General features: G+C 44.2%; 1 protein-coding gene across 3 annotated transcripts in view; it reads right to left on the bottom strand.

Annotated features, from left to right (window-relative positions):
• LOC121555167 (protein HEG) overlaps window positions 1-15,823 on the bottom strand; it is a 44,364-nt gene that overhangs the window by 4,494 nt on the left and 24,047 nt on the right. For 2 of the 3 annotated variants that reach the window (XM_041868989.2, XM_041868991.2), the window contains exons 4-9: window positions 15,589-15,705; window positions 3,890-4,027; window positions 3,041-3,144; window positions 2,695-2,750; window positions 2,318-2,478; window positions 1,387-1,572 (exon numbers count right to left, since the gene is read on the bottom strand). In XM_041868989.2, coding sequence (XP_041724923.1) covers window positions 1,387-1,572; window positions 2,318-2,478; window positions 2,695-2,750; window positions 3,041-3,144; window positions 3,890-4,027; window positions 15,589-15,705 — 762 coding nt within the window. The remainder of the gene's footprint in view (window positions 1-1,386; window positions 1,573-2,317; window positions 2,479-2,694; window positions 2,751-3,040; window positions 3,145-3,889; window positions 4,028-15,588; window positions 15,706-15,823) is intronic. The other variant, XM_041868990.2, reaches the window with a different exon arrangement.

The following is a 15,823-nucleotide window of genomic DNA, read 5'->3' as shown; positions in this document are numbered from 1 at the left end:
CGCAGAATGGATGCAGGACCTTGCATTTATGGTGGATGTTACAGAGCACCTGAATAACTTGAACAAACAGCTGCAAGGGCGCAACAAAGTTGCCACGCAGTATTATGACAGCATACGTTCTTTCAAGTTGAAGCTGTCATTGTGGGAGACGCAACTCGCCGGTGGTGATGCAGCTCACTTCCCCTGTCTGAAAAATGTGCGCGACCCAACATGTGGCAGACATGAAGCGGTTCAAAGATAAAATAACGGGACTGTTAAGGGAGTTTGAGCAACGCTTTCAGATTTTTGGTGAACTGGAGAAAGACTTAAAAGTTTTTTGTTCGCCATTCACCGTGAATCCCTCTCATCTGCCCGTCAGCATCCAACTTGAAATAATAGACTTGCAGTGTGACTTTCGGATTTGAAGGGCAAATTTGCCGCAGCTGGCTTGGACACATTTTATCAGAATCTCTTGCCAGGTTACCCCAACTTGACAGCCCTCGCTGCAAAACTGTTGTGTATGTTTGGAACCACATATCTTTGTGAGCAAGTTCTCTGTAATGAGCATAAATAAAACAAAGCTGCGCTCAAGGCTCACGCACAAGCACTTGAATCACATCCTGAAGTTGGCTGCCACTCAGGATGTGACGCCTGATATTGATGCGCTGGTGAAAGCTAAAGATGCCAGGTATCAGGAGTCAAATAAACTATGCAACCCCACTTAAAGTGCTGCATGAGACACCCTGATATAGTTCTGTGATCTGTGATATACTTCTGTGAATCACTGAGGCATTGTGTGTTTGTGTGTTGTTTGTCCTCAGAATTTAAAATAACTTGAGGTGTTTTATGATTAATAGTGATGTTGTGCTTTTGGACACACTGTCCTCAGGCTCCAGCTTTATGTTTGTATGTTTTTATGTTGATGTGCTATTGTTTTTAATTGCTTTTATTTTATTTGTATATTTAACCTATTCTTGACTCTGTGGTTCTTGCACTTGTTTGGGGAACAGGATTTCATTATTTGTATCTACATTTCTGCCTGAGAAATGACACCCTGATATAGTTCTGTGATCTGTGAAACAGTTATGTGAATCACTGAGGCATTGTGTTTTTGTGTGTTCTTTTTCTTTAGAATTTTCAAATAAACTTCAGGTGTTTTATGATTAATAGTGATGTTGTGCTTGTACTATTTTGGACACACTGTCCTCAGGCTCCAGCTTTATGTTTTATGTTGATAGTATTAAAACAAAGAAAACAATCTGAAGTTGTTGTTTTTAAGTTATATATACCATGATTTTACCGGTCCGGCCCACTTGGGAATAGATTTTCCTCCATGTGGCCCCTGAGCTAAAATGAGTTTGACACCCCTGCTCTAACATCTGCTTGCTCCACCCTTCCAGGCCTCACCTATGCAAGACGGAGGACTACCCTCCACCTTATCCCCGTTCCAGGCCTCACCTAGGCAGGACTGGTCCTCAGGGTTGAGTTTGAAGTACCCTGGTTGACACTGGCAGTAGGCTGTCCCATTGGAGTCGGTACAGAAGGAACGCTCTAGGTGACACTGGGTGTTCTGGGCCAGACACAGACTCTCAACTGAGGGGCATAGTTAGGAGAGGGGTAGGTTAGGATGGTTGTAGCAGGGTCAGGTATGAAATGTAAAACATGCTAATGTCATACATTGACTTCCATCATTTTTTGGGCTACAAAATGCTAAAGTTAGCAGATGGTGGCAATGACGGTGTACACAAACCCAAAGCATGGATTGCGTTCTGCTTTTGTCCCCACAGGCTGCTTACAAGGTAACAAAACAAATATGTAATTTTGAAATTAGGATGAACTACTCCTTTAAGACTGGGGTTAGGGGGAAAGAGGTGAGGATGGGTCATGAAGCTGAGGGTGAAAGAGAGGGGAAGACGGAGGATGGAGGAAGTTGAGCGAGAAAGACGGAGGTAGAGAGTGCTGTTACCGTGAGCTGGTGAGTGACCACCACTCTGCCGTGACCAGCGGTGCTGTTATAGTCATTCAGGGTTGGAGTTAGGGTTAGAGTAAAGAGGAGAGGATTGGTCATGAAGACGAGGGAGGAGGACTGAGGATGATGTATGGAGGAGGATGAGAGGGGCGGCAGGTAGCCTAGTGGTTAAGCGTGCTGGGCAATTAACCGCAAGGTCGCTGGTTCAAATCCCTGAGTTGACTAGATGAAAAATCTGTCGATGTGCCCTTGAGCAAGGCACTTAACCCTAATTGCTACTGTAAGTCGCTCGGGATAAGAGCGTCTGCTAAATGAAAAAATGAAAAGAAAATGAGAGTGCAAGACGGAGGGAGGTAGAGAGTGCTGTACCTTGATAAGAGAGCTGGTGAGTGACCACCACTCTGCAGTGTCCAGCAGTGCTGTTACAGTTGTTCAGAGATCTCTGTATGCTGTGGTAGACCTCAGAGCTGGTCACGTCAGTAGAGAGGGAGAACATGTTGACAGCAGAGATACGGGCCCCGTCCTCCCCTCTGGAACACACATCACAGCAAACTGGATTTAAAATCCGAAAAGCGTCAGAGTTGTTGTTATATTGAACATCCATTACAATAAAGACATTTTAAATATATTCCTTGGTCCTGCTTGATTTTTGATTACACTTTACATACAATGTTGTCATGCATGTTGTCATGCATTCAGAAATTGGTAAGTGCAAAGCCAATCATACGGGGGAATAAGAAACTCACTTTTTACTCAAAGTAGAGCGCTGGTAACCACGCAGATTTGATAGTGAGGCGTTGAGCTGTAAAAAAAATAAATAAATAAAATATAGGGGAGAAAAGGGTGTGGGCTAAATATTATTATATTCCTAATACATCTATTATATTGATTGAAGAGGTTTGCTACCTCACTACAACAAATACACAATATACAATGTCAGTGATAGAGTCATACCTCTCTCCACACTAGGGTTGCAAAACTCCCGGAAATCTAGCAAACATACCAACATTCTTGAAAGATTCCAAAATTACTGGTTACAGGGAATATTCCCTCCTTTTGCAACTCTACTTCCCACCGTGTCCCTGTCCTTACCAGCTGGTTGATCTCTCTCTGGATCTCATGCAGTGTGGTGCTCCTGGAGAGCAGTGGGTCATAGTAAGAGTTGTTGACACTGAACGTCCCTAAGAATGTCTTTGCTGCAGAGATAAACGGACACTGTGGTTAACTAAGGTTCAAGACACTGTCTCTAAAGTTTACAGTCGTTTCTTTCAACTAATTAAATATAGCTAACCCTTTATTGTGAATAAATACATCAATACGATCAGTAGTGTCTTATCATTACCTAATAACATAACCCAGGGTCCCCCAACTGGCGGCCCATGCGTCGAATTTGGCCCGTGGGCGGTTTTATTTGCCCCCCGCCCACAAGTTTTCTGAGCACATTTTTAAAAATAAATATTTTGCATTATTTATAATTTTCATTGTTGGACATAAAATACTGTAAAAACACCAGGAAATCAACTCCAAGTGATTTTAATTTTGGAAATCTGTTCCCAAGTATGATTATGTTTTAGTGAAATATTATTTCTGTTTGGGCTTCTTGCGGTCAATTTGCAGTCAACAAATTATTTGTAATTATGTTCCGCCCCCAACCATCTGCTTATGAAAAAAATAGGCCCGTGGCTGAATCTAGTTGATGATCCCTGACATAACCTAAACCATAACCTGATCTAATATAACAATATAAGGCCCTACATATTGTTTATATTGTCATATGATATGAGACTTCTAAATAAAGTATGTATGTTTAGTTGTATGATTAGCAGTGCAACTGTCTTACTTTAAAATCACCCCAAAAATAAATACCTAAATATTGTTTATATTTTTATCGTCATATGAGACTGTAAATAAAGGCTGTATGTACTGTTTGTTTAGCCGTACCTCGCGTGCAGTCTCGTCCGTTCTCAATGTCAAGGCCCAGGGGACACTCACAGCTGAAGGAGCCCCTGGTGTTAACACACGTAGAGTCACTGGGACAGGGGCCCGAGGGGCCGGGGCCACTCTCACACTCATCCACATCTGGACACAGCAGAGACAAAGGACAGAGAGGGCAGTGTGAACATAAAGGACAAGATGACTATAGTGAATACCATCAGCAATATACACATATTTTCACATCTGGACAAACAAAGCAACAAAGATACAGAGACAGAGGACAGCTGACAGAGGACATGGACAGAGGACAACTGACAGAGGACAACTGACAGAGGACAACTGACAGAGGCCAGATGACAGAGATCAGGTCAACACAACTGTTTGATTTGAACTGTACAAAACTTTAATCATTAAACCCTCACTAAAACCTCTCTCTGGTCTTGGGACAAGAGACAAACTTCAGGGCTCTCTAGCTGCTGCAATAGGCATCCATCCCCCTATGGGTTGTAAACAGGCTGTTCACACCTCTGTTACTAGGCCAGGTTGCTAGGGTCGCCTTATCTAACTCGCCTGAACAAGTCAGCTGACTGGGGCCAGCCAATCACAGGCCCTATCTGCTTTTGTCTCTGAACTCAGTCTCCAGAAAGCAGTGGCAGAGTGAGGACCTCTCTCATAAACCTCTGCCCTGCACATCGCACAGCAGGACCTCTGGACCCTCCCTTCTCTCCACTGGACTTTCCCTGTGTTAGCGCATACATGACAGAATAAGTGGACTTCACTGGGTTTGGGTGTATTGAAACCTTCATGTGTAATATATAATAATATATAATATATAATATTTTGCTTATGTTCAGGTCAGGCAGTACAGCATAGGCTCATTACCTTTATGGGCCTGTTGTTATTGTTTCACGCAACTTAAGATGGCAGCCCCCATGGCCTTATCCAACATGGCTTCTGTTTACATATTAGCCTTGTTTGCCACATAGCATGCTAACCCACTACCGCTAATGGTGTTGTTTATATTGTACCTATTGGCCCATACCTACTAGCCTAGCTTAGCATATTGTGTAGCCTAGCCTGTCTGCTATGTTAGCCATACTAGTAAATGCTGCTAGCCTTGCTAACGCTAGTTGCCTTGTATTTACTGTGCACTGTGTTAAGCCTATTGGTATGCTATGCTAATACCTGCTACCTGCTATGCCATGTTCAATGGTGCTATACTGTTATATACCTGTGCTATTACCTCTAGCCTATGCTACATGCTACCTCGCTTCTAGCCATCATCGTTATTACTGTTGTGTAATACATTACCCTTTCTGTTCCATTACAGAAATCCACTATCACTGTCTTGTTTTGTATGCTTTGTATAAAATAATAAAATGCAGCACGACAGGATCTTTATAAACGTAGCTCTTTATTAGCTAGCTATAACTGGCATGTTCATGTGTCTCTGGCCATGATCATCTTGAAGATGACCTCACCACCTGGGTGGTCTTAACCAATCATAGCACAGTATGATAAGACAGTATAATGCATCCAAATACAATTCAGTATGCTGACAAATATGAATATTACATCCCCCTGTTCTACATATTTTAAGCGTTTCTTTTGCATACATGCTCTGTAGTTTGAACTCGAGGTAAGTAACCATTTATACTGCACCAACTGCATCAACATAACAGACTGAAACAATGATTCAGCATACTGTTACTTTTAGAACAAATATTTCTCAGCAACTCAGCTTTTCACTGTAGCAATGACATCTCAACTCAAATACAATACCAAAGCATTTCAAGTTAACTTTTCAATAACAAGTTTACAGTCCGGAACTCTTTTAGTGCAGCGATCCGCCTACACCCTTTTACATTTCACAGGTCTAGGACAGCTCTAGGCTTGACCTCTCTTCCTGACCTTGTGTGATATGAAGCTGAGCAAGCTTCTGTGTCAGTCAACAGTTCTTGTGGTGTTGCAGGTAAGTATGGTGTATGTTGTGTTGTGTCTGTGTTTAGTCCATCCCGTTCTCTTTCAGGGGAACAGTTCATCTCGAAAGTGTGTTGTTCTTTTGTGTTCAGTAGGTGACGACAATTGCGGCGGTACACCGCTCCTTCTGCGGTGCGAACGTGATATGAACGTTCAGTGTCAGCTGGTTGGATGACGACTGCTGGCTTCCAGTGGCCATGCTCCTGGATTCTAACTGACTCTCCGTCGTTCAGTGGTGGCAGTGGTCTGGCTGACCTGTCGTAGTATCGCTTTTGGTGTTGTTGTCTCTGTGCAAGTTTTGCATGCATTTCCTTGTAGCTGACGACCTCAGGTTGCAGCTGCTGGTTGGTGCTGGGAAGGCTTGAGCGAAGTCTGCGGCTCATCAACAGCTGGGCTGGTGATTTGAAGTTGTCAACTGGAGTGTTGCGGTATTCAAGGAGACTGAGGTAGGGGTCTCGCTTGTCTGCTTTTACTTTGTCCATGAGTGACTTAGCAATCTGCACAGATTTTTCAGCAAGGCCAATACTTTGAGGGTAATGTGGGCTTGTGGTGAAGTGTGTGAACTCCCATGCTTTTGTGAAGGATTCAAACTCATTTGATTTGTAACATGGGCAATTGTCAGATATTAAAATCTCTACAATGCCATGCCTGGCAAAGACTGCTTTCAGCTTGTGTATCACAGCTTCAGATGTGGTGCTGTGAAGCTTGTTTAGTTCGAAGTATCTGCTGTAGTAGTCCACTGTTATAATGTAGTCCTCGTTGTTCCAGGTGAACAGATCAGTTGCCACGACCTGCCAGGGTCGGTCTGGGATACAGTGAGGTAACATTGGCTCTTTGGTGTTTGAGGGGCGTCGTTCAAGACAGGTGGGGCATTTACCAACCATGTCCTCTATTTGTTTGCACATTCTGGGCCAAAACAAAATGTCCTGTGCTCTCTGTTTGCACTTTTCCATGCCCATGTGTCCAGCATGGATCTTTGTCAAAATCTCTTCTCTGAGACTGGTAGGAATGATCATTTTCTCTCCTTTGAAAATGATTCTGTGTCTGCTACAGGGATGTCTTTGCCTGGACGGTGAGTGATTGTGAAGTCGTATTTTTGTAGTTGAAGGATCATTCTCTGTAGCCTTGGCGGGGCTGCGGCTAACGGTTTCCTCATGATTGACTCAAGGGGCATGTGGTCTGATTCCACAATGACTTGTCGTCCATAGACATACTCATGGAAACGCTTACATCCGAACAGAATGGCATACAGCTCCTTTTCGATTTGAGCGTAGTTGATTTCACAGTCTGTGAGAGATTTGGAAGCGTAGCCGAATGGTTTTCCTTCTTGCAGTAGCACTGCACCTAGTCCATACTTCGACGCGTCCACCTGGAGTCTGAGCTCTTTGATAGGGTCGTAGTAGGCAAGGATTGGTCCTGGTTCTCTCGTGATCAAGTCTTTCACTTTCGGGAAAGCCATGTCGTGTTGCTTGTCCCAGAGGAACTCACTGGACTGCTTTAGTAGCTGACGCAGGGGTGCATTAGCATTGGAGAGGCTGGGTGCGAACTTCGCTAAGGTGTTGACCATGCCAAGCACTGTTTCCAGCTCTGCGTGGTTCTTGGGTGGCTCCATTTCCTTTATGGCTGAGATCTTCTGCGGATCTGCCTTGATTCCATTCGCTGTGAGAAGATGTCCGAAGTAGCTGACCTTTGTAGCGCAGACTGTGCTCTTCTCAGGGTTGAGCCGGACTCCTCTCTCGCGGGACATTTGCAGCATCGCGCTGAGGTTTCTGTCGTGTTCCTCTTTGGTTCGACCATAGACAAGGATGTCGTCCACAATTGCCACAACTCCGTCGAGGCCTTCGTAACACCTCGTCGATCTTTCGCTGAAACTTGTCTTGGGCTGAGATAATCCCAAAAGGCAGGCAACGAAACCTGTAGCGTCCAAACGGTGTGTTGAACGTTGTGAGCTTAGATGACTCTTCTGTGAGCTTGATAGCTCAGTAGCCTGATCTGGCGTCCATGACACTGAAGTAGCGTGCTCCCGCTAGCTTGTGTGTGATGCCATCTAGCGTCGGTAAGGGGTAATGGGGCCGTTTGATAACCTTGTTCAAGTCTCTTGGGCCGAGACATACTCTGAGCTTGCCTGTGCGTGGTTTCTCCACCACCGCTAATGCGTAGACCCAATCTGTCGGTTCTGTTCCAAGATGGCGTAGCAGTGCGGTTGTGTTCTTTGTTGTGTGTCCGTGTAAATAGCCAGTTTTTTTTATTTTTTGAACATATTTCCCTATCACACTTTTCATCCTTCTACTAAATATACTTTCCTGCAACCCGCCTCACTCAATGTGGAACGGATTCTATTATTTACTCACCTTTATCTAGAATCTCCAGTTGAAACTAGCTAGCCAGCCAACTAGCTACTTGCTATTAGCCACTGTTAGCGGTTTTCACCCAGAACATCGGATTTTCTGCCGGAATAACTGAATCACTGGACCCTAACACCGGATCGCAACTAGCTAGCCGCAACCGAATGGATGTTGCTGTAGGCTAATCACCACTGCCCCCGAAGCAAGCACCAGTTAGCCTTGAGCCAGGCCCATATCCCGGTTATCTACCTCTTTGTCTACCGGACGGGAGTAGCCAGCTAACTAGCTACTTGCTATTAGCCACCGTTAGCGGTTTTTCACCATTGTCCGTGGCCTGCACTACCTACCAGCCAGCTCTAGCCTGGACTATTATCGGCCAGTCTGCACTGTCTGCACAGCGCGTTATCGACCCAGAACATATCGGATTTTCTGCCAGAATCACTAAATCACTGGACCTTTAACACCTGATCATCGCAACTAGCTAGCCGAAACCAAATGAATGTTGTTGTTGGCTAATCAGCCTGGAGCTAGCCTCGAGTCAGGCATATCTCCTGGCTATCTACCTCTCTATCAACCGGACAGGACCTCCTAGAGTCGACACGGAGTCCCGCCGATCCATCACGACTGGTCTGCCGATGTAATCGTCTATGGTTTCAACAGGCTTCCCGTTGCGACGACCACGAAGATCCATCTGCTAGCCCCGGCCCGCTAGCACACGCAAACAACAGCCGTGCAATATTTACCTGGAACTAACCTTGCAGATAACATTACTGGGTGATCTGAAAAGTCATAGTCAATCAATCAATAATATAATAATACTTTTAGCAAAAATGTTTATTTTTAATTCACAATCTGTAGAAGCAATGAGAATAGAAAGGTTCAGAACTTTTGTAAAACATCACAGTACAGTTGAAATATATATGGCAAATAGAAATCCTATATGGATGGTGTTAAGAGATAGATGGGAGGTATTAAATAGAGTTGAAGGATGGGACTAATAACAAATAAAAACAAATAATAACAAAGATAGCTAATAATGTAAGCATACTGTGTCCATAATAAGTATATAGGTTGTATGTTGGGAGCTTTTGGGAAAGAGCACAGTTAGAAAGATATGGCATTTAGAAGCAAACCGGATGGACATCATGAAAATGATCAGAGAGGTTGAGAGTAGAAGAAGTTCAGGAGCAAAAAAAAAATATATATATATATATATATATATATAGAATTATTGTAAAATTAACTCTGTCCATAAGGTGTAGATAGTAAGTATAGACCGGAAGTAGAGGCCTGGGCGTTGTTGTTCACTAATTTACTCCAAGTAGGGAAAGGATGGTGGGGTTGAAAAGTAATAAAGGGGAATATATATATAAAAAATAAAAATAAACATGGGGGATTGGAAGTGATGCAGACAATTACATTGATAGAAGATACAATCTATCTGCAATATTAAGCTGATCCATTCCCCCCGAGAAAAAAAAAAAAAAAACAACAACAGCCGTGCTTCCTGCTCGCTGTGCTTTAGCACCAATTCGAACTGCTCTCGGACTCACATATTGCTGTTCACTAGACCTTACGATCACTCAGCTGCACAGCTGATGCCTGCTGGACTGTTCCTTTACACGGTACCCTGTCCTGTTTATCTGTTTAGCCTCAGCCCAAACTTTCATCGCCATTACCAGTTGTTGTCTTAGCTTTCTCTAATAACACCTGTGATTGCTTTATGCCTCTCTCCCATGTCAATATGCCTTGCCTATTGCTGTTCCAGTTAGTTCTTATTATACAATTTCAATATAGAACCCCAAGTCATTCTCAAACTGCTTCAAATAGCTCCTTTGTTCCACCCCCCATACACGCCGAGACCGGCTCAATTGGTGCCTCCAGTGATGCTATCTCTTTCATTGTTACCCAACGCTTAGGTTTACCTCCACTGTACTCATATCCTTCCATGTACATAATGCCCTGAATCTATTCTACAACGCCCGGAAATCTGCCCCCTTTATTCTCTGTACCCAACGCACTAGAAGACCAGTTCTTAAAGCCTTTAGCCGTATCCTTATTCTAGTCCTCCTCTGTTCCTCTGGTGATGTAGAGGCTAACCCAGGCCCTGCAGTCCCCAGTATCACTCCTACTCCCCAGGAGTTATCATTTGTTGACTTCTGTAACCGTAAAAGCCTTGGTTTTCTGCACGTTAACATCAGAAGCCTCCTCCCTAAGTTTGAGTTATTCACTGGTTAGCACACTCCGCCAACCCTGATGTTCTAGCAGTGTCTGAATCCTGGCTTAGGAAGGCCATCAAAAATTCAGAAATGTCCATCCCCAACTACAACATTTTCCATCTAGATAGAACTGCCAAAGGGGGTGGAGTTGCAATCTACTGTAGAGATAGCCTGCAGAGCTCTATCATACTATCCAGGTCTGTGCCCAAAAAGTTTGAGCTCCTACTTCTAAAAATCCACATTTCCAGAAATAAGTCCCTCACTGTTGCCACTTGCTACAGACCCCCCTCAGCCCCCAGCTGTGCCCTGGACACCATATGTGAATTGATTGCCCCCCATCTATCCTCAGAGTTCGTATTGCTTGGTGACCTAAACTGGGATATGCTTAACACCCCGGCCATCCTACAATCCAAACTAGATGCCCTCAATCTCACACAAATTATCAAGGAATCTACCAGGTACAACCCTAAAGCCGTAAACATGGGCACCCTCATAGATATCATCCTGACTAACTTACCCTCTAAATACACCTCCGCTGTCTTCAACCAGGATCTCAGCGATCACTGCCTTATTGCCTGCGTCCGTAACGGGTCCACGGTCAAACAACCACCCCTCATCACTGTCAAACGCTCCCTAAAACACTTTAGCGAGCAGGCCTTCCTAATTGACCTGGCCTAGGTATCGTGGATGGATATCGATCTCATTCCGTCAGTAGAGGATGCCTGGTTGTTCTTTAAAAGTGCTTTCCTTTCAATCTTAAATAAGCATGCCCCATTCAGAAAATTCAGAACTAAGAACAGATATAGCCCCTGGTTCTCCTCAGACTTGACTGCCCTTGACCAGCACAAAAACATCCTGTGGCGTACTGCATTAGCATTGAATAGCCCCCGCGATATGCAACTTTTCAGGGAAGTTAGGAAAGCAAAGGCTAGCTTTTTCAAACAGAAATGTGCATCCTGTAGCACTAACTCCAAAAAGTTTTGGAGAATAAGAGCACCTCCTCCCAGCTGCCCACTGCACTGAGGCTAGGAAACACTATCACCACCGATAAATCTACAATAATCGAGAATTTCAACAAGCATTTTGCTATGGCTGGCCATGCTTTTCACCTGGCTACCACTACCCCGGCCACCAGCTCTGCACCCTCCGCTGCAACTTGTCTCTCACAGTTGAAGTGTACCTATGATAAAAATTACAGACCTCTACATGCTTTGTAAGTAGGAAAACCTGCAAAATCGGCAGTGTATCAAATACTTGTTCTCCCCACTGTATATCCATCCTGCCCTGCCTTTTGAACGTTTTTGAAAGCCAAGTTAACAAACAGATCACCGACCATTTCGAATCCCACCATACCTTCTCCGCTATGCAATCCGGTTTCCGAGCTGGTCATGGGTGCACCTCAGCCACGCTCAATGTCCTAAACAATATTATAACCGCGATCGATAATAGACAGTACTGTGCAGCCGTCTTCATCGACCTGGCCAAGGCTTTCGACTCTGTCAACCACCGCATTCTTATTGGCAGACTAAATAGCCTTGGTTTCTCAAATGACTGCCTCGCCTGGTTCACCAACTACTTCTCAGATAGAGTTCAATGTGTCAAATCGGAGGGCCTGTTGTCTAGACCTATGGCAGTCTCTATGGGGGTGCCACAGGGTTAAATTCTTGGATCAACTCTTTTCTCTGTGTATATCAATGATGTCGATCTTGCTGCTGGTGACTCTCAGATCCACCTCTACGCAGACAACACCATTTTGTATACATCTGGCCCTTCATTGGACACTGTGTTAACAAACCTCCAAACGAGCTTCAATGCCATACAACACTCCTTCCGTAGCATCCAACTGCTCTTAAACGCTAGTAAAACTAAATGCATGCTCTTCAATTGAACGCTGCTGGCACCCGCCCACCCGACTAGAATCACTACTCTCGACAGGTCTGACCTAGAGTATGTGGACAACTACAAATACCTAGGTGTCTGGTTAGACTGTAAACTCTCCTTCCAGACTCACATTAAGCATCTCCAATCCAAAGTTAAATCTAGAATCGGCTTCCTATTTCGCAACAAAGCCTCCTTCACTCATGCTGCCAAACATGCCCTCGTAAAACTGACTATCCTACCGATCCTTGACTTCGGCGATGTCATTTACAAAATAGCCTCCAACACTCTACTCAGCAAATTGGATGTAGTCTATCACAGTGCCATCCGTTTTGTCACCAAAGCCCCATATACTACCCACCACTGTGACCTGTACACTCTTGTTGGCTGGTCCTCACTACATATTCGTCGCCAAACCCACTGGCTCCTGGTCATCTATAAATCACTGCTAGGCAAATCTCCGCCTTATCTTAGCTCATTGGTCACCATAGCAACACCCACCCGTAGTATGCGCTCCAGCAGGTATATCTCACTGGTCATCCCCAAAGCCAACACCTCCTTTGGCCGCCATTCCTTCCAGTTCTCTGCTGCCAATGACTAGAACGAACTGCAAAAATCTCTGAAGCTGGAGACTCTTATCTCCCTCACTAACTTTAAGCATCAGTTGTCAGAGCACCTTACCGATCACTGCACCTGTACACAGCCCTTCTGAAATTAGCCCACTCAACTACCTCATCCCCATATTGTTATTTATTTTGCTCATTTGCACCCCAGTATCTCTATTTGCACATCATCTCTTGCACATCTATCATTCCAGTGTTAATACTAATTGTAATTATTTTGCACTATGGCCTATTTATTGCCTTACCTCCATAACTTGCTACATTTGCATACACTGTATATATTTTTTCTGTGGTATTTTTGACTTCATGTTTTGTTTTACCCCATATGTAACTCTGTGTTGTTGTTTTTATCGCACTGCTTTGCTTTATCTTGGCCAGGTCGCAGTTGTAAATGAGAACTTGTCTCAACTGGCTTACCTGGTTAAATAAAGGTGAAATAAAAAAATAAAAAACCTTGGTGACGATGTCAGATTGCTCCATGCTCTCCAACTCTTTCTTCAGACAGGCGCGGAGAGCAAGGGGAATCTTTCTCAGTGGGTAGACCACAGGGGTTGCGTCTGGGTCAAGGTGAATGGTACATTCTCCTGGGAATAGTCATATTCCTGTAAAAACATCAGCAAACTCCTCCATGACATTCTCTATCTCTACTGGTGCTGTCACTGATAAAACTAGCTTGATGAGGTCCATGTCTAAACATGCTTTAAGACCTAGCACTGCAGGTGCTCGAGTGTCAACAATGTAAAAGTCCAACATCATGTCACTTTCCTAGTGCATGTGCCTTTTACTGGGAGCTGTTCACCACCATAACCTGTCAGTATGCGCTTTGGTACTTAATCAGAGGAATAATGTTTTCTTGTGCACCAGTGTCTAGTTTGAACTTTAGCTCTGTGCCTTGTGTTCCTATCTCAATGTCAACAAAGGCTTGCTCTGTCTCTGACTTTTCTGTGTCACTGAATCAATAAACAGTTCATCAGCATTTGACTCTTTGATTGACATTTCATCTTCACTCACTGTATGTACTGTTTTGCACATTTTTGCGAAGTGATTCCATTTTACACATTTAGTACACTGTTTGCCTTTAGCTGGGCAATTTCCCTGTTCGCCATGCACTTAGCATCCACAATATCCACATGTTTTGGGGCGTTTGGAGTTTGTGTTGCTCTGTTCTGAAACATGCTCTCTGGGCACCGGAGGTGTGCTTTGATGTCTGCCTGACTGCGTGCACTGATTGTTCACGTGATGCGCTCGTGCTGCCGCCCGAAATGCTTTTCATCTGAACCTGTGCTAGCTCGTGAGATCTTAGCTTTGTCCAGCGTTAGCGCAGACCCAACATTCAAAAGTTTCTCTCTCACTCGCGGTGAGTGTATTCCAAATACAATACGGTCCCTGACCCTCTCATCCTTGTTTGCATAATCACAGTCTTTCACAAGCAGACGCAGCTCAGTGACAAAACTGTTCAAACGATTCGCTAGCTCCCTGTACTTTCTCATGGAATTTGTACCTAGCGAAAATTGTATTGGTCTTTGGCACCACATATGCTTCAAAACGATCGTAGTATGTTTTCAGTACCTTTGATTCAGCCTCGGTAAGTGTCCATGTGTTGTTAATGTCTCTCCCTTTTTCACCGATCCAGAGGAGCAGGTAGCTGCACTTTTCCTCTTCTCCTCTTTCCTTCAGAGGACCCGTGAACATTAGCTCCACATGCTGTTTGAACTTACGCCATGCATCGGGTAGATTTGTAGACCCCCAATCCATTCGAGGTGAAGGAACTCCAGCAAAATCCATATTTTAGTCCTTTTACTCTGACACCATGTCTTGTTTTGTATGCTTTGTACAAAATAATAAAATGCAGCACGACAGGATCTTTATAAATGTAGCTCTTTATTAGCTAGCTATAACTGGCATGTTCATGTGTTCTTCTTCTTCGATGAGGTTTAACGGCGGTTGGCATCCAATTTGTTGCATTACTGCCACTTACTAGACTAGAGTACAACTCCCTTATATTTTGCTTGAAAAATAAAATAAAGAAATACCCTACCATCTAACACTACATACCCAAATACCTCTCTGCAGCTGCCACCACAACCTCAATTTTCTTCGACTTAGGTTCCATCCCTGCAGTACAATTAATAACCATTGCTATAAATGCTAAAAATCCAATCTTACTGAAACATATCACTTGTTGGCCTATCCCTCTGTACTGGTACATACCTACTACTCTCACCACTCCTCCCCCTTGACCCATCTTACTCCACTTTCTTCACTGCCTTAGCATATTACAACTTCTTCACTACTCTTACCCTGGAAACCTCAACCTGCCTCTCTCCCACAGGACATTTATGTTCATGTGTCTCCAGCCATGATCATCTTGAAGATGACCTCACCACCTGGGTGGTCTTAACCAATCATAGCGCAGTATGATACGACGGTAGAATGCATCCAATTACAATTCAGTATGCTGGCACATATGAATATTACATACCCTATTCACTACCACTAGTTTCCTCCTCTATCCCTGTTTGCTGTGTGTGTGTCTGGTGTGAGGCAATGAAGTGTGGATTGTATTCCTGTCTCCTGCTGGTCATTATCAGTCCTCTTACCGGGACTCTGGGATAGTCGCACATATTAACATATGGCTGGGAATGGTAGGTTGAGCTCACCCTCACTGCAGGTAGGTCCTGTCCATGCTGACAGACAGTAACAGGTGAATTCCCTCCCTCCATAGGTCCCTCCACACCCACCTCCGTTCAGACAGGGGTTGGGCTCACAGGCACTACCTAAAGAAGAGAGATGGATTCAGACTGATGTACTGCATCTCATATCAATGCAGTTCATAGTTGCTTAGGATTTTCTTCATTGTTCCAAACAACAGTCATTAGGTTTTGGGAATACACA

This window comes from Coregonus clupeaformis, chromosome 40 (assembly GCF_020615455.1).
Source record: "Coregonus clupeaformis isolate EN_2021a chromosome 40, ASM2061545v1, whole genome shotgun sequence".
Taxonomy (NCBI): Eukaryota; Metazoa; Chordata; class Actinopteri; order Salmoniformes; family Salmonidae; genus Coregonus; species Coregonus clupeaformis.
This window is presented reverse-complemented; position numbering and strand designations above follow the sequence as displayed.